This window comes from Lonchura striata, chromosome 3, assembly GCF_050655825.1.
Source record: "Lonchura striata isolate lonStrDom1 chromosome 3, ASM5065582v1, whole genome shotgun sequence".
Lineage (NCBI taxonomy): Eukaryota > Metazoa > Chordata > Aves > Passeriformes > Estrildidae > Lonchura > Lonchura striata.
Genome location: NC_140705.1, coordinates 50,946,376 through 50,966,642, shown reverse-complemented (window position 1 = coordinate 50,966,642; position 20,267 = coordinate 50,946,376). Strand labels below are relative to the sequence as shown.

Genomic DNA, 20,267 nt, shown 5'->3' with positions numbered 1-20,267 from the left:
TTTTTTTGGCTTTTTTTTTAGTTAGACTTAAAAACAAAATTCTTCCTGGATCCCTGGATCTGAGATTCATTCATATAATTTTTGGTGAACATATAATTTTTGGGGAGCAATGTGTTACCAACACATGCATGGCTCTTTTTGTCCTGGAATATTTTGGTGGCATGAAGCATTATCTTTACGGACAACTGTAAAATAAAATGTTTGCAATTCATTGCACCTCACTTAGATACCCAGAAGTTAATTGCCCAGCTTTAACCTTTAGCTGTCTTTATAGCCAGTGGTATGAAATGGAGGCCTCCAGAGGCCAATCTCATCCTAAGAAAGATGCCTAAGATAGAAAAGATGAATCACCCTTTGAAGGTACCAATTTCTCTCCATTGACTATAAATGGATCCCTTGGGTGACTTATCTAGATATAACTGTCTTAAAGTTAACTTTTAAATGTCTGGTAGTGAGACAGCCTACATACATTCAAGAAATATGCTGCAAATGTGCAAGTAAGAATTTTGTTCAATTGAAGACTTGAAATTACAAGTTTTCTATAAAATTCTGAATTATATTATCAGGAGCAGCTGTTGATGCAATCAAGGAAACAGTGGTGCCACTAGGAAAAAAATGCATTCCAGTTGCTATAGTGTTTTGGGAGTGAGTGAAAGGGGAAAAGAAGAAACGGAGAGAGAAATATTTTCTTGAATAAATGTTGGAGATATTCTGTATCCAAATGATTCAAACAAAAGAAACCTAAACAATTTTTGCATCAGAAAAAAAGCTCAGCCTTTAGAGCTTCCACTTTCATGGAATTTAAGATTTGGAATTTTTAGTTACTGTGTGCTTAAATTGTTAAATTATTATTTTTTTTTAATTTCTGTTAGATCCATTTATATGTTGAATGGAAAGACATGGTTAGTTAAGTAATTTACCCAAAAATCATGGAGGATGCCTTGAACATAAGGGTTAAAACTCATGACAATGAAGCCCAGGACCCTTTGTTCTAAAAATAACTTCTTTAAAGGATAGAGCATCTTCCCTGGCAAAACTAAAGGGAAAGAAGAATCAGGTGCTACCAAAGCTTTATTGGTTTAAAATTATCTCCAGTATTACAGGGGTTTTTTTCAGTATTTCTCATAACTACAGCCATGGAACTTAGCTTCCAGTGATTTCAATGGAAGTGAATACACAGGAATTAGGAGCCCATACCTCTGCACCTTTGGGCTGTCCTCTGATATTTGATCTAATAAAACCTCTCAGTTCTTTTCCCTCTAACTTCCAACTGCATAACTGAAATTGTAACTTCTGAAAAATGCCTATGGATTAACTGTCTTAAGTGATTGTCAAGTATAGATAAGACAGGTAATATAATCCTTTTTTGTCTCATTCTAGCAAAAAGACTCAGAGATATGAAAAACTTTGTGGTTTGGGGGCAGAGATACTTGCATTTAGTTTGACTTCCAGTGATTCCTATATTAAATATGTTTATTATCCACAAGTATCTGTAGTTGTGAGAGATTATCACAATTTGTGATTTTATCTGTAATATTATTTTATCCATGTTAGGCCGTTTTTGTTTCATAAAAACTGGCATATGCATCTTTTCTTGAAGACAACATAAAGTATTATCATTCTTGCAGCAATCACTTATAGCTTTTCTGACTTGAAGACTGAATGTTTCCTAGATGTAGCTGGACTAAGGATGATTGAAACAATGATATGCACAGATAAACCAAATGCAAAGAACATAATTATTAAGCAGTGCTCACATGTCTATTACTTTTCATCATAACAGCTGTTCTGTTTAATTTTTAGCTGCAAGTATTTAGTTGCAGTGTTTTATGTTTTAATTGGATATTTCATATTGTGAAAAAAACCATCTATGCCAACTCCTAATATTCATGTTAATTATTCTAGGAGTCACTATATGATACCAATTTATTAAAGGTTATTTGAGGAGAGAGAGAAAGACTGAATATGTCTTTTCATTTTATAATCTGTCTTTACAGACCTTTTGTACTACACTATGTGTATAATAACCCATCATTACCACACAATAATACATAACTTCCACTGTCTTGGTACTTAGTTCTTTGAGATCCATCTTTTGATATTTCTAGACATAACATGTAGGTTTATTTTTACCTGCTAACTGCCCATGATAAATAATGGGAGGAAGTGGAGGCAGCAAATTCGATTTTCAATTTTTCCAATTCAATTTTATTTTAATGTCAGGAAAGGCTGTGTGACCTCTTACTTAATGTATAATGACAAAACTGTTAATGGTTAGCTCTTAACTCCTTAATGACTTCAATCTTCTGAGCATAAAAATTAGAACATTTTTCACAAATTGAGCTAAAGAAGTATTTTGTGGTAACCATGTAAGGGAGTTGGCACAGATATATTTTTGTAAATAGATTAAACTGAAAACTCTGTCATGCAGCTAAAATTCATTGTATGCATTTCTAGACCCATACCACCTGCTTTAACTTAAAATGGGAAAAAAAAACCCAGAACACCAATAGCTCTAACCATGCCTCTCTTGCCTACCTCATTTGTACATTTATTATGCACACTTGCATTGTGTGAGATACAAATACACAGGAAAAGAAAAAATATATCAAACTAATGCCCAGCTGTGACTTTAATTGGATTTGGTGTCTGAGTGAAAACATCGCAACTGCTGTTCACACAACCTCCAGGAGTCTGCAACAATGATTCTCTCACCAGTATAATTGCCAAAGCAAGTATTATCTCTTCAGAAACATCATGAAACAAATGAGGGAATTTGGAAATAGATGATCTTTAAGATCCCTCAAACCCTAACCTTTCTCTGATTCATTCTAAATGAATATTGATATGTATTTATATGTTCATACGTGCTCATGTATATAGCATATATTGTATTATTACTACATAAAAACATATATAGGAATCCATCATCAACAACAAAGGATGAACTCAAATCTTTATGCATAAAAGATAGAAGTCTATCAAGTTGCTGCTACTTATTGTTTGGTGCCTTGAGAAATTTAATAATTTCCCTTCATTCCTTTCAAAAGAGCGTTTAGAATATCAGTCTGCATCCTTCCTTCCTACATCCTCAGTTTTAATCTATACATCCTTGCTTTCAGCTTAAGAGATGGATGGACTCTCAAGGTTGTTAGACTGTTATTTGCATAGGCCTGGTTTCATTGCCCGTGTGTTGAGGGAGTACCTCACAATAATGTTCTTTACTTGTAAGTTAGACTCTGTGTAGAGTTCCAAAATTATTTGTGTCGTTGATAATGGATTTCATATACATAGATATAGTGGAACATAGCTAGATTTGTTTGTCATTACCCATGTAATCTCTCCTTTTCTTATTTTCTTATGCATTATAAAAGAAACAGACTGACAGTCAGCGGGACAATACTAAAATTTAAAAGATTGCATTGCTACTGGTAATCACTGCATATACTGTAGCATACGTTTTTCTTAAGTAGTAGCATCAACTTTATGCAAAATCAGACTTTCACTTAATGCTGGGCAATTAAACATTTAATAAAGAGACACCTCCTGAGTGCAATTAAAAAACTGAAAGATATGTTGGCTACTAAAATATACTTTCTTAAAAGTCTCATTTTATTATCCATTAATTCCATCCTCCCCTGCCAAAAATTCTGTTCCAAGTAGGTAATTAAAATCCTGTTTAGCATGTTTTTTCCCAGTTGATGTAATTTTGTTATGTGGCCACATCTAGATTACTAAATCAAACTCAACTGTTCTCTCTCTCAATGTGATTTTTTCTCTCATAGAGAGCTCCACATCCAGTACACTTCCTAAAGGTCAAGATGGGTTGGATGTATCTCAGCTGGCTATTGGTCGTGGTCCCTAGCCCCTACCAGTTCCTGAACTGAGCCAAAGAATTTTTTGACACACTGTTTGGCACAAGTCATTGTCAGAGGCTATCCAAAAACATGTCGCAGGATATGTATATCTGAATTCCAGAGCCCAGTAATGTTCCCAGGCCTCATTTAATTGCCAGTGTACATGAAATCCTTGTTACAGTGTGCTCCTTAGGAAAGAATACCTATATGGGGCATAAGTATTTTATTTCAAGTAATATATTCCAGAAAACGAGCATTTGCATTATTCAGTACAATTACATAATCTCACCTCTTGATCCTCAGCTGTTCTTTCTTAGTGAAAAAACAGTTTGGTCCTTTCATGCACACATACTAAGCAGAGAAACCCTTCCCCAGACACATCACAACCTAATGTCTGGAGAGTAATGACGGAAAGCTGGGGAGAGGCTCACCTTTAACTTGTAGCAACTTACACCTCAAAACAAGAAGCCTGGGCAAAAGGGTTGGACTCCATTACATTTTCAGTCCTCTAAAAGCATATTTGGCAGTCTTCCCTCTTTAAACATCTGATTGGAATTTACTTTTCATAACAAGTGTCTCTGCAAAGACAAGTGCTTTATTTGAATTATTTTTGCCATCACTAGAGAATGATGTCATATCCAAGCAGAATGAGATTTATCTGAAGACATTTTACTGCACTGAGAAACTGTAATGAGGTATTGGTGCTGTTGTACCATAGGATTCCTGTTCAAGGAACTGGTGTACGGATATGAGGAAATGAACAGTCATAGGAATGGCATTTCCACATATTGAACTCTGTGATGGCATTATTTCTTTCCATATCCAATTGGAATATTCACCAGTCTGAAATAATAATAATAACAATAACAATAACAATGCCAATAGCAGTAATAATAATAATAATAATAATAATAATAATAATAATAATAAATTTTATACATATTTTATCTTTGTATCTAGAAAGATATATTTAGACACTTTATTAAGGTCACTGCAGACAAGTTGAACTCAGAAGATCAGGAAAGACAGAAAACTCACATAATTTGATATTATCATAAGAAATCAATTTATACACAATATTCAAATATGACATTTTGACACACATAGAAAGATATTTCCTAGACTGAGGAAAAGTAAGGTAATTAAAGTTTGTCTTGTATTCCTTATCATGCAATAAAACAATCTAAAATATTAATAAACCAAGCCAGGATTAATTTCTTTCAGACAATTTGATACAGTGATGACAGAAGTTTCCCAGAGCTTGAGGGCTGTAGATCATTTTCAATGAAGTATTTGTGTTACTAGTTAGAGTCCTAAACCTTATACTCATCCTTGCAGCCTATTTCTTTCCATTCAGGCTGTGGAAGAAGGTAGTCGTGCCTTAATGTGTCACTTTTTCTCCTGGTGAGTTCATTCCCATGAGCTTAAATCCAAAATATTTCACTCTTTCAGTTTTTATCAGATGCAATTTGTTGTCAGCTTTTTATGACACCATATATGAAGGAGATATTTATAGCACAACTGCATGGACAGATGACACATAGACGTTGTGGGTCAAATCTAGGGTCAGACTGGCATAGAAACTCATGGACATTTTTGTGCTTGCAATTATATCTTTTGGATAAATCAAAACTTACTTTATTTTTTTTTTTAAGAAGCTTAAATTAACCTTAGTGGCTTATCTAGTAGCAGTAAAATGAAGGCTATGATGGAAATAACTATGTTATAACTATGCAGTGCTTTTTGTGGCTGCATTTTTAAAGCTGTGAGGTAAGTGTATGCCCAGTAATAACAGTGGTTATCTGGATAACTTCCTCTCATTTACATCATTGATAGGTGTCCAACTGTCCACTGCCAGAGTCAAGATAGTAGACATCATTAATACGAATGGTCTGATCTGTTGAAGCCAATTCCTCATTTCTATTTATCATTTGTCTGTACTACAGAAAACCACTTGCGCTTTATAACTTAAAGAAGAGAGAAGGAAAAGAAAAGAAAATTGACTTAGGTTATCCCCTTTAACATATTTCATCAAAAGAATGATAAAATATTTATTCATTTACTGTCCTTTACATTCCCATCAAAGTGAATAGAGAGACATTTAATAAGACATGGAAACATTAAAGAAGCCTTTTATCAGAGTGGATAGGAACCTGCTCAGAACAAACATTTTGGCCTAAGGGAAAGTTTTTGATCTGTGAAACTTAAACTTAAAACACTCCTCATATTAGATCATGTGGTCAATTTGCATGAAATAAATTATTTGCTTAAAATTTGTAAAGCTATAAAATAGAACTTGACAAGTCATTAGCAATAAGTGGTATCATACTGGCATTATGTGCATGCTGGTGCTATCATTAGAAAACTGCTGTCACAGCAAAGCACAGGGAGATAATGGGGCCAGTCTACAATTTGACCTAGAGGAGTTAGATCATTGCCCCACACTGCAGACACCACTCTGCAGTCCAAATTATTGACTATCCTTCATCATTACTCATCTACTCAACATTCTGAGCCACTGCCCTTTATCCTTTTTCACACAAAGTTTTTGTCCAAGTTATAAAAATTACCACTTTTTCTAACTGGGGAATATGACATGTAGTTCTGGAAAGGGAAAAAAAATCAGTGAATAAAAAAGGGGAAAAAAATCCTATAATGTTTATTCTAGGACTTTGATCAAATGTAGAAGGACAAATAAGATTACCCATTCTTAATTAATTTCTATGTTGTTTTTTTATTTTCATTCTGAACTAGAAATTAAATTGTTCCAGTTTCTGTGTGTTGACATGGTTATGAATATAACTTTTCTATTCTGGTTGCCAATAAAGGTTATCAGCAACTCATTAGTTCAGTTTGCAACTTCAAGATTTTTTTTTTTTTTCAGACATAAAGCATTTGGAAAATCACGGCTAAATATCTGGATTCTGGTATTTTGCCTAACATTAATTTTAAAGCTATAGTTATTATGTGATAATATTGGTAAATATCCACTTGAGTTTATTGCCAAGACAGGAAATACATGGAAAATGCACCTTCAATACATTGGTTTTATCAATGTGTTAACATTTCATCAGTGACTCAGGCACATGTCAAGTTTGAACAGCTCTATGTTTAATATTTTATACAAATTACTGGATGAACTGAATTACATGCTTGCAAATTATGTGTCTTCAATTGTACATATGTTGATGAGATGCAATAACATTAACTCCATGATGCTCAAATCCCACTCCTGCCTTCAAGGTGATGTTTTTCTCATGCATGAGAGGGCTAAGTAGTAAGATGCTGCAGTTTCCAAGGCCCATTAAAACCTTTCTTTCTTTTCTGAGTCTATCATCAAGCATGAGGCATGGCTTTGAGTTTCTGATGTGAAGCTGCAGCTGAGCTTTAACAGTCTGTTTGCATGTGGACTCTGGTGTAGTGAATGTATGCTGGTGCATATGATTGAATCAATATTATATTTAACTACTTAATTTTATTTCTCAGGTCACAAAAAAATGTACTTTCTAAATGACAGTGAAAGGATAGCTATTGAGACTAAATGCCCATGAAATAAAAGGAAATAAGGAGATTGTAAATATGTCATAAACTAGAAAATAAGCATAAGTAATATAAGAGTATATTAAATATGCTTGTGAATCTGTGGAGAAATGAAAAGTGTTTTGTACAAAACAAGATATCTGCACATAGGCTAAGACAGTACAGAAAGTCCCATCTGAATACTCAGAGAGTAGAGGTGTTTCAGTCAGCAGCTGGAATCGGAACCTCATCAGTGTTTGCAATGCATGACCTGGTTGGTATTGGCTAATTAAGAATAAGCCTTAAGGATGAGGAACATCATAATTTTTACTGGTATTTCTAGGAGCTAATTAAGTGGACTTTAGGGAGCAACTGAAGATCATTTGTTTGACAGAAGAAAATAAGATTTTGCTGTAGAAAAGACATCATGAGTATGCCACCTTGTTATTATAGTATTATTATTATCTTTTGAGTCTAAGGAAGAAAAACAGAACTACAGCATTTCAGTATATGCTTGAGTCATTTGGACTTCACTGGTTTCAAATGTGATTCTTGAAAATAAATTATTTTTGAGAAATACATTTCCATCATCTGGTGTCTGAAAGATACTAGCTTTTATGCACACTGTAATATTTTTAACATTAACCATTTTGAAGGGAGCTCAGCCTCCCAGGGAAACTGCCCAGCCTATTAGTGAATATATTTTCTATGCTTTATAATCTGTATTCTTAGGTGCAGCACATAAGGAATTCGCACCACCTCGTCTTCTTCTAGAACACAGTCCAAGAAAGAAACCAGCAGCTATTGAAGGCAAGTTTGAGATTTTCTAGTTTTATTGGCTTCTACTTATTAACTTTACTGTTTGTTCTAATAGGGGTTTTTACATTTTTTTTTTTTGTAAATATAACCTATATTACAAAAATTATCACATTACTAGGCCTGGGACAGGAATGACACAGTGACATATGCATGACAAAACTTAAATGTTCCTTATAGTAGTGTCACAGATGGCTTGGGGGATATCCTGAGTGAAACAGATTATGGGATTGAGACCTAATATGTAAAATGCTTTGAATGGCATTCAGCCATAACTTGCTATCTAACTATAAACATAATCAACATTATCCTCTTAATATACTTTAGATAATTCTTTCAGCTATTGTTATTCAGTAATTTTTCTGTGCCTTGCTTGTAATAATTAATGTAATATTTCTGGCTCTGCATTTATCAACTCCATTGTTAAAACCACTGAAAGACAAATACAAAGTCAGATTTTATGTTCAGAAGATTAAAACATAATCCTCGCAATTAAATTATATTGTTTATAGTCTGATCATTACAGTAAAGTGATTGAAATACTCATTTTAATTTTAAAATTAACTATGTCTGATGACTTAGAACTACAACTGCAATATATGTTCTTGGTCTTTACACCATACAATTTAATAGTACAAAACATCTAAGTCTTTTATTGTAATTATGTAGCAGTTTTCATATGATACTTGAGTCCTTCAGTCATGCCATGGCACTTGCTAATATTTCTCATAGAGGTTTTAGTTATATGTTACCCAGAAAGTAATTGCAGACTACGTGAAGAACAGATGGTGTGGCAGAGAGTAAGTAACAAGAGCTACAAGATTTCCTGCATTTGAAAACAGAAAATGAGACTTAGGTTTTGTCAGGACCCATGACTGAAACAAAGTGTTTCATTAATTAGATATTTCTGTAATGTGATTGTTGTGAATAAGAATATTTGGATAAAAATAATTATGAGACTTATTATGTCTTTTCCCAAAAATCTCATATCTCAAATGATTATTTCTTTTTAAACATGCTGTTTAAAGGAGTATAAAATTGTGGTTATTTCGAGACAGTATAGAAATAGATTTGCACTCTTGCTTACTTTAGGAAAATGTCTGAACCCTGTTTATCAGCAGAAAGAAGTACCTGCAATGTTAAACTCCATTATCCATCAATTAACCATAAAGGAAAAAAGTAAAAATTAATAAGGCTGACACATTTGCTAAAAGATAAACTTAATTTTTAAATATAACTGTTACACAGGATGAACTAGCATCAAATTAACATTAGATTCTTGATTTTCAAAATCACGAGGAGCATGCAATTACTGCAATTGCACATAGAAATTACTATTAATGACCAGTTACATATTTGTGTGTTTCATTAGCTCATTTATGCATACAATTCAGGTAATTGGTACAGTAAATTAGACACCCATTTGGCAAAGAAATTTTAGGGACATTATCTGCTCAGAACCATATAACTAAATTGCCTTTAAGGCTCAAGGCCAGTCACTAGAATACAATACTTTTCATGCAAGAGATTTGAAGGATATTAAGAAGGCAGAATTACTTGTAAAATATTATTATGAAAAGCTGTTATGTTGTACTATTCTGTGTTTTCCATATATGAGAAAATATGCCACAGTGCCTTGAGGAACCCTAAACCCTGAAACTTTATTTCAGCCCTAGAGGGGAAAAAAGAACTTAATTTATAAGAATATTTGGCAAAATGTCAAAAGGGAAAAAAGAGAAGTAGGCAGGCAAATTTAAATCTTTAAAATAGCTGAAGATACATCTGCATGTGACTTCGTAGTGCTTAGATACCTTTATGACTGGTACATCACTAAATATCACTGAGCAGGAGAAGGGACAGATTGAAACAAAAGATTCCTTTTATAAATATAGTTGGAAATAGTATCATAAGTTGTCAGAACAGAGAACAGACAGAAGCAATTTTTAATTGAAAAATATACTTTATATAACATCAAAGACTGGCTTAGCCTTTGACAGAAGACACCAGCTCTGAAAAAAGATAAAACTGTAGGAAGTAACAGAACATTTATCACACAGAAAATTTATGAAACCAATCTACTTACACCCTAGGCTTTCCAACTCAGTGATATTCTGATATTATACACGTAATGATGCAGCTGGTGAAGGCTGAAAGGATCTTACTCTTTTTCTAGATTGACAGGTTTTAAGTATCACTCTATTTTGCCCCTGCTGCCTTAGGTAATCTTGGACCATTCTTGTTTTCTGATAAGTGTAGTAGTGAAATAGTGGTGTATATGTGCCACATACCTCTAAAGTTTTTAGAGTATTTGATATCTTCAAATGGAATGCTTTTCCTGCATAGTATCCAATGTCCTGAAGTCTTGAGGCCATAGAAGAAGAGCATATTGTTATTATATATTAAATCTCACATTTTCTCCCATTGTTATTGCCTTTTTGTCTTACCTCAGCTCCTCAGTAAATCTTTTGGAAAAGGGGTAATTATTTAAGATAGACTCAATTTGTACACTAGATTCTAGTAGTAAGCAGTAAAGTGCATTGAAGTGTGTGTATGAGTTGAAATTTTCAGATATCTCCTGGTCAAAAAGCAAAATACTTTGTACTAATCTGGTCAGAATGAAAAGAACAGATCATTGCTTTCCTATTTCATGGTTGGTTGGCTTTTTCAAAGATCTTACCTTAAAACTTCAATGAAGTGTTTGAATTTTCAGATCACAAGCAGCAGAGAATAATAAAACAAAATATAAGATCCTGTAAAAGTGAACAAGAGAAAGAAGGTAAAGTAATTTGTGAAGATAAAGGCATTGATATATAACATCTACTTGTATTTCAAGTTTGGAAACCTTGTTTGGTAAACTAGGAACTAAAGAACTAATTTTAAATTCTTTATCTTTTTATGGAGCTTTCACAAGTACTTGGAAGCAGTGTTCTCAGCTTGGCTGACACTCATGCTGCCATATCAGGACACTGGTGCCACCAGTAATTTGAACAGATCAGTTCTCCACGGCTATCTGAACTTTAATATCCTTCTTCTTCCTTGGCTGTAGTCTGCCACACCACTTTTAACTCTAGATTTATTTTATTTTGTTATTCACTGACATCACCAAAACTTCCCTGCAGTGTATACTGCTTCTCTGTGATTCTCCTTCTTAGGCCTTGAATTTTGGTTTGGCTCACACAGCTTTTACCTTCCTCCATTGCCACATTCACGTGAAAAGGACTTTCCTTTCTGATAGTCCTCCCATGTTTCCCTCTCTGCCATGCCAGGGTAATCACTCAGGAAGACTGCAGTTAGACAAAGTGTAAAGACTTAGTGCAACTTAATAACATGTAATAACTTAATAACTTGATAACTTTGTGTAAAAACTAAGATCTGCTATTAACCAGGCTTAGCTAGTTATCAGTGAATCTTCATGTGAATTGTTCCAGAACAGCATGTCTTTGCCTTCTCACAAAATCACAGCATCTTTTTGAGAAGCCTGTATCAAAATCCTTCTCATGGTGGAAAGAACCTTAATGCATATGATATATGATCTCAAGCAGACCTATGCTTTTTGCCACTTTGAAGAGCACTCTATGACAGAAAACTTTTGAACAGCATTGTATCTGAGAATGATTTTCCAAGTTATATTGCCCTAAAAGTCTGTTCCTCTATCTTTGAGTGAGAGAGAGTTTATCATGGAAGAGTCATCAACATAACCATTCTGATCTGTTAATGAATCATTACAAGCTCTGAAATATCCCCCCTTCCTTGACTGAAGTACACCATTCCTTGTCATCTTGATGTTATCTGTGATATTAAGTTAGGAGAAAAAGAAATCTATAACATCTTCAGAGGATCTATGAGGACAAAAAGTATTTTCTCTAGGTCATTGAATCCCCTAATTACAAATTTTACAGAATGTAGTAAAGCGAGTTGCTGTGAAATGTGTTTAACTTCCCACAAAACTCCTGTGGAGGTTAAATTGGCAATTGCATCTGTGTTGCTATACAGAATGTAAACTATGTGACAGTCTTAAGAATAATTTCTAGCCTATATCTCTGTTCATGAACATTAGGGGATATAACCAAGAATATCTAAATTACTGGTCAATACAAATTTTGACAAAGCTCCCATGATGAACAGGAGTGTATAAATCTTGTACAAATCAATCTGCTTCTGTACAGTCTGTCAATGTCTGCCTTCTCTTCTGTACATGGATTGTTCTATAAAAAAACTGTTTTTCTTCTATACTATAGAATCAATTACCTTTAAAAAAATCCTTTTAGTGAGAGATCATGATTCAAGACACAACAGAACCTTAAAAAAGGCACAATTTTGAAAATTTCTCCCCATTTAGAATATTCTTAATAATAATGACATGAATTGTGGATGAAATTTCATTTTTCTGATAAATTTTAATCCATGGGCGAATAAAAACAGAAAAAAAGAAAAATATTTCTATTAGAAATATCATAGTACAATGGGTTAGGTTTAATCTAGGTTAACAGATGAGTGGTTTAGTTAGCTTTAATGCATTGCTGTATTAACAGCACAAGTTTTTTGAGAAATATGGGTCTTATATCTCCATGAGTCTGTACTGAAGAGAGTAAAATCTTTGAAATAATATGAACAGGGTTTCAAACTTAACTATTAAATGATTTAAATTAGACATTTAAGCAGTAAATTCTAATGATTTAGCAAAAATGAAAAAAACCTAAATTTCACTGTTTCAGAAAGCCCTTGACATTTTCCTTAATGACATGAGGCTCTTGTGTACTGCTTCTATTCTATTGTAAACTATGAAAAGTTAAACAGACATGAGAAAAAAGCTTATTAGTGTTAGAAAAAATATGTATAAGGATATATATATTTTGATTAGATATTTCATTATATTTTCTCATCATTTATAATAATACAATTTAAAATGTTTGAGTATGCATTTGAAAATAAATACACACCGAAGTTTACCCAATAAAACACAAACAAATGCCTCAGAACATTATTTTAACTTTCATAGTGTTTTTTAAAAGTTATATAAAAACAGTAGTCTTTTGCATATGGTGCACCTGCAAATGGAAAGCACTTACTGGAATTAAGTTAATCTGGGCTCTCAAAGGGAGAACTTCCATGTTTCTTTGGAAAGAAAATGGAAACTCTTACAAAGAGGTCCTTCATAACCTCATCATCCCATTATTAAAGCTCACACATGCTTGCCCAAAAGCATGCTGCATAAAAAGTATCAGCAAAACCCTTCCCAGCGCTAGTAACAGAATTGTTTCTAACATTCATTCCTGTTGTCCAGTAGGAATGTCAGTCACAAGGTGGTAGAAGGCTAGCCAAGCTACTTTAGCTGTGTTGTTTTGGCTCTCATTAGTCAGGGTTGCACCATAAAAAAATAAGTGCTGCTCTGGGAATTTAAGTATTCATCATAATCATATTTCCATCATATTTACCATAGACCATTGTCCAGTAGCGTTTCTGTTGCTGGTCTTGTTATGGAAGTTGTCCTGGCCTCTTTTTTGACTTGCTGTGCCTACTCTGGCTTCATCTCTCTTGTGGTTTTATTCCTTTGCTCCACACTGTGCTGTTTAGTGAGGGCAACATATGGCCCATGCTATTAACAAAGACTTCTGGTGCTTAATGAAACAGAGCCATAAAAAAGGAGTCTACAATCACTACAGGAAGAAATAAGAAACATTTATGTAGGTAACATGAAAGCATTAGGAATTTCAAGCATGATATTTCTATTGCATAGATTCTGTAGACCTCAAAAATACCTACATAAGTAATCTTCAAGCTTCCAAATAGTGTTTCAGATTGGGATTTGAAAACACTGAAGTGGATTCCAAAAAAGCAGAGTTGAGCTGGAGAGATTGCCTAGGCCTTCAGGATGTTCTATATCTCCAGTGGACAGTGTGCCCCAAGAGTCTTTCATTTGCTCAATATGAAAAGGAATTGTATTTCCTTTTTCTGCAGAAAAAAGTGGTTGTGTCATTTAAACAGAGTTTTGCAAATAAATGCACTTCATTTTGTACTAAGCACTCACCCGTAATTTAGAGAGAGCACATATGTGCATGTGTGCATGCACTTTGTGTTCCTGTGTGAACAGAAGCAATGCTAAGAATTATGGAACTTCAGATTAATACTATTTAGATTTCTTTGATCTTTCTTGGCCTTTCAGTAGTTTGGCTGAATCAAGGCAGAATTATTTCTCATAGAGAAAGTAACCAGACCAACAAGGACTCTCTTACCCCAGAAAGAGATGATTCTTTTTCAAAGAGACAGCTAAGGTCAATTTTTACCTGAAATTTAGATTTAATCTTAAAGGTATGAGTTTCCATTACATACTAAACTAAACAGAACTATCTCCTTGCATTGTTTATAAAAGTTTTGTAACTCTTAGGGGGTCCTATTTTTGTGACTGTATGTTAAATTATTTAGACCCAAAAGTGCAACTGACCAGTCATTGTCAGTCTCTACCCTAAGCAACAGGCCAAGCGGAATGAAAAGAAATATCATCAAAAACTGAGATGTAATGATTTATTCTAATATTTAAAAAGGTATCCAACTCTCACTGAAATCAACAGCAAAACTTTTATTGAGTCCAGCAGAGAAAGGATTTCAATCACCAAGTAAAACAAAGAGGAACTATAATCCCCTCAAAATTAATAAGGAAAAAAAATTGTAAAAGGCAGTTTGTGTTTTGCTTGAATGGTATTTTAAAATTATGCCAATGACAGCTTAAGGTGTACTGAGCTTCTTGGACAAAAATGAAATGAGGTCTTATCCTAAATGAAGTCACTATGTTCAATCTGAATTATGGTTTCTCAGGAAAAGCTGATTTAATGTTTGTTTTGTTTTATTTTGTATGTCAGTGAGCATACATGTGTCTCTGCTTCTCCTGAGTTCTGCCAGGACTAGAATCTGTAGGCAAGAAAAGTTGTTGTAGTGTTTCACAGTTAGGCAAGAAATATCCAAAGCCTCTCACAGGAGCTTTCCTCCTGAGGTTTCCTGACAAGAGGGTCAGGATAAATGCAGATAAGCCTCATATAAGGATCTGAACTTTAGAAAGCTAATGTGAACCCAAATATCTCCAAACTTCTGGCATTCAGTCCCACTAGTTAGTGTTTGCTATATGCATACCTCTCCACCAGAAGGAATCTGTGGCTATATTTTACTTCCCTGCTTACCTCAGTTTCTCAGACAGGATAGGATGAGCTGACAATTCCTCCCAGAATCAGACTTTCCATAAGAACATGGACCATCTGGAGCAGTATGGTAACGAAGCTCTAAGAGCACCTTCTTCCTCCAGTTCCTGTGCAGCATTCCTGTGACACTATGCCCCGCAACTCATGTGCATCCTAAATTTAGATTCCACTCAGCACTGGCAGAGCAGCACACTGGTCTTACCAGGCCTGATTTCAAGGGCCACATTGTTAACGTGCTTCTGTTATCTCCCCTCCCACCATTGTCCAAGAATTAGCTGCTCTCCTAAGAGAATAACACAAAGAAAAGGTGTTGTCAAGATGCGTGGAGGAAATTCAGATTGAAACACCCCATTTCTTGGTATTTGCTGAATCTTACTTGGATTTCTACTGGCCTTGGTCCTTCATCCCTTATTAAAAAATAAATAATTACATCTCAGAGGTTACTTTGCTTCAAGGTCTGTTCTGTTCAATCCAGTCACTTTGCAAGAAAATTATTCTATATGGCTTCTTTTTATTTTTCACCAAGGAATTCATTTTTTACCTGAATGTCCCATTCAGTAGCACATCACTGCTTTAATTCATAATACTCATGTTCACTAGACTACTTCTTATGCTACATTAAATATAAGACTCAACAGAAAAAAACTTGACTAAATGAAAAGTCCATTACTGGCCTTGCTGACTGATTCTGTCATGTAATCTTCCGGCTGCATATATCCCTATTTCATTCTTGTAAATGTATTGCAGGCTTTTAAAGGTGAGGTCTTTTTGTACTTGTCTTACCCTGTCCATGAAATGTGGCTCAGGACTGGTGAAAAAATCCTGTTAATTAAGAAAGAGTAGCAATTACAATAAATGCATTTGAATTTCATATTGTGGTCTATGTCAAATCTTCCAAATCACTTTATGTTTCCTTGTGTAACCCACAATTTGTGCATATTAGGATCCCTCTTTATGCAGTTGGCCCTTTGTAGCTCTGTAACTATTCCTAGCTAAAAAAGTAAGGGCTTTCAATTAACAGATGGGGTTCATATTTTACAGTGCAAAAGACCTGCCTAAATTCCTATTTAATTATTTGCTCTGCCTCTTAATTTAGCTGTGTACATATCTGCATAGAGCCCACTACATTTACTGCTTCAGAAATAACAAGTTTTGCTAGTGTTAAATATACACTTAATATATGACATTCTAAATGTGAGCTGTTCAAATTGAGAGGAAATAAATTTATTCAAGAAATGGGATTACTTCCTTAAGTCATAAATAACTCTTTCCATAATACCCATTCACCAAGTCTATCATTCTCATTTACAGAAATTTCTTTCATTAGTAGCTGTGAGGAGCACCACTGGGGCTAGATGGAGATGAGATGTGAATGTAAGCTCAATGACTGTGTTTCTCAGACTTGAGCAAGAGTGCTTATCTTGCATTAGGCAGTGAAATTGGGAAATAGGGGCTACAGTCCTTTAATGAGTCTATGTAATCATCCCCCAGAAATTTCATAACAAATATAGATAGCTCAGAGATGCCTGGACACTGAATAATGCAACTTGAGAGCTTGATGGAAGAAAATTTTGTTAATGGGATTAATTGGTGGAATGATTTGGCAGTGAATATTCTGCAGTCAGGGATGCCATCATCATTGCTTAGGTTATTTGCAGTAAACATTCCTGCCACTTCCTGTACATCTTCCATACGAAGCTTCACTTCACAAAGCTCAATGCCTCAGCTTGTGGTTTCCAAGATGCATACAGCTCTGAACCTTGCTATGCAAATTAAGGCAGATTTCATGTGGTTTTGTCTGGGCCCCAGAGGCATGCAAAATGCTACAAGTTCAAAGATAGAAATGGTCTCAGATTAAAGAGAATCTTGTTGTAAGACATTGGGCTTACAAATTCTTTTCATGCATCACCTAGCACCAGAAATTTAAGAAACCAAAAAGAAGCAGTGCAGGAGAATGGCTATAGAGTCACCACAATAAACTCTTAGTTACACCTTAGTTACACCAGGTTAATGGGCATAGTTCCTTGAATTAATATTTAAGGAATAATCTGGTGTGCATGTTTGTTCCAGTTTTATCCTTAGCACCACATTCACTCTCTGGGTATTAAGCTGTACTTCTGAGCTGCTGGCAATAAGTGACCAGCTTATCAAATCTTGAACATATTGCAGTTAGTGGATGCCCCATCCCAAATACATTTATACATACATATATACATGCACACATACATACATACATACATACATACATACATGGTTGTTTGTTTCTGTGTAAAATAGCCAGCTGAACTTCAATTTCTATTTTTAGAGATAAAAGAGAAGAAAAAGAGTGATGAAAAGAAGACTACAGCTGAAACTAAGATGAAAGGTATGGTTTGGAAACATTTCTTACTGGCCTCACTCAGCTTTTACTCACACTTCTGCTTCATTTCCCATTGTTTTCTGTTAGGCTAATCCTATTCTTCTGGCTGTATTGTCCTCTTAGCTGTTCAGTCACTATCTGCATGTTTCCACTTCTTCTGCATCAAATATCTAAGGTATTCAATGTGTTCAGCATCCAATATTACTTAAACTCATTTTCTGACAAATAAAATGTCCTGTTTGGTGGCCATCTATGGGATTTTTAAACAATTTAATGGAGTCCATATATAATAGAACATAGTTATACTGCAATACACAAAACTCAGGGAAGATAGTGCTCAATTCATGGTACATCAGTTTCTGAAGGTGGGGTAGATCTATTTATTTTATAGAATCACAATTAAAACTTAATGTGACCAAACTGCAAAGTCATGATATCCATCTAAATAATATTCCAATAATACATTCTCAGAAAGCACCTAAAATCCACTAAGGTGTTGCTTCATGCAAAATATTTAAGTCATTCATTATTTTTTTATGATCTCATTGCTACTGGAACTTAAGCTAAAATCTGCCACATTCATGCACTGATGATTTTTGCCTAACTTTTGATTAATTATTAAGGGTCCAAATCATCCATAGTTGATGTATACTGATTAATTTTCATTTTCAGCTGATTGCTCTGTGGCCAGTTGGGTGCAAGTGCTATAAAGAAATAATCTGAACTCCCATATAAGGCATATTTTTTTCAGTATGTGCCCGCCAGGACTTGGTTGACTGCATATTTGAGTGTATGATTCAGAGTTCTATCATATCAAATCACTCTCTTTAATTAAATCTTAGAAAAAACAGGAAAAAAGGAGAAAGCACACGAGAAGATAGCTGTCCCTGAAATTAAAAAAGCAGGTAAGAAAATTAACACTGACTTTCTCTGCAATGATATCTGACTATTTAGTGTAATCACTTTCAAGTTTTAAGCATTTGAGATAAGGGTGTATGTAGTTCACTATCATTCAAGAATCCAAGTGGAGCTATAGATAGATAGATAGATACAGATGTATCACAGTGTATATATATTACATTACATTACATTATATTACATTACATTACATTACATTACATTATATTATATTATATTATATTATATTATATTACATTACATTACATTACATTATATTATATTATATTATATTATATTATATTATATTACATTACATTACATTACATTACATTATATTATATTATATTATATTATATTATATTATATTATATTATATTACATTACATTAATTATTTTATTTTATTTTACTTATTATATTTATTATATTCTATTATTATACAAATCTGTATATATAATGCATGTAATTTTCTGTTCTGTGATCTTGGGACTTTTACAAATATAATAAATTTGTAAATATAAATACATTTACAAATAAATTACAAACACTGCCTTGCCTCATACACTAAATCTATCAAGAACATAACTAATTTCAAAAGCTACATGGCAAAGACTGAATGGAAAGTATATATTTTTGCATTAATTATTTTATAAATAAGAAAATTTTAAGTAATAAATGGAAATATTATCATATAAAACCACTAAGTATGGGAGAAAATAGATGGTTATTTTCTGAATTTTTTCTCATTCCCATAAAATAATTTTTTAAAAGTTTAATTTAGTGAATATCCTAAACCTAACTGATTGTTTAATGCATAAAAATATAAATATTTCAGTAAGATTAGAAATTAGCAATTTGGGTCTTGTCTACACTAAAATGCTGTATTTTTATTCCTTGTTACTTCAGTAAATCTGCAAATATATTTAATGCACGAATGCAAAAGTGTCTCAAGTAAGTGACACAACGCGTCTCATTAAAATCAAGGAGAAAAAAAATGCTCAGTCTAGTGCTTGGTCGCTATCTGAATACCTAGAAACACCGATTCCAATTGATGCTTTGTCTGTCACTTTCTATATAACATTCTACAAGCCCTCAAGTACTCAGATTAACCTTTCTGTAGATCAGTGCAATGCCTGGAGAAGGGCTCAAAATAGGATGTAAGTATTCATGGCTATATTTACTATGTCCTCAAGGCAAGCCTTGTGCTCTCTTTTCTAATTATTTAAATCTGTTGGATGTTATCAAAAGCTGAAAGGATCTATATCCCATAGTTTATTAATATTGTGATTTACATATGCAAATTTCAATAAACAACTGGTTTATTTGCCACTGAATCATATGTGGACTGCATAAATTTTCTTATTCAAGTGTTTATGGATGGGAAGAAAAATAATAATTTATGTTTGGGAAAATATAAAAATGCACATATTACTGGGGACAGCTATCTTTGTAACCCATATTTAAATTTGTCTTTTATAGTAGGGAACTGTACATACTGGGGAAGGGATAGGGATGAAAGAGGATATTCTTTTCCTAGTTAAGTTGCATATTTTAATGTATAAACACGGGTTTAAAAAAAAACATAAGCTAACAATTCAAATATCTTTCATAATTTTATTCTGGTTCTA

General features: G+C 33.7%; 1 protein-coding gene across 32 annotated transcripts in view; it reads left to right on the top strand.

The window, feature by feature from the left end:
* TRDN (triadin) overlaps nt 1–20,267 on the top strand; it is a 228,023-nt gene that overhangs the window by 92,659 nt on the left and 115,097 nt on the right. For 29 of the 32 annotated variants that reach the window (XM_085576497.1, XM_085576512.1, XM_085576515.1 and 26 more), the window contains 4 exons: nt 8,109–8,186; nt 10,903–10,968; nt 17,688–17,747; nt 18,584–18,646. In XM_085576497.1, coding sequence (XP_085432623.1) covers nt 8,109–8,186; nt 10,903–10,968; nt 17,688–17,747; nt 18,584–18,646 — 267 coding nt within the window. The remainder of the gene's footprint in view (nt 1–8,108; nt 8,187–10,902; nt 10,969–17,687; nt 17,748–18,583; nt 18,647–20,267) is intronic. The other 3 variants (XM_085576514.1, XM_085576511.1, XM_077782237.2) reach the window with 1 other exon arrangement.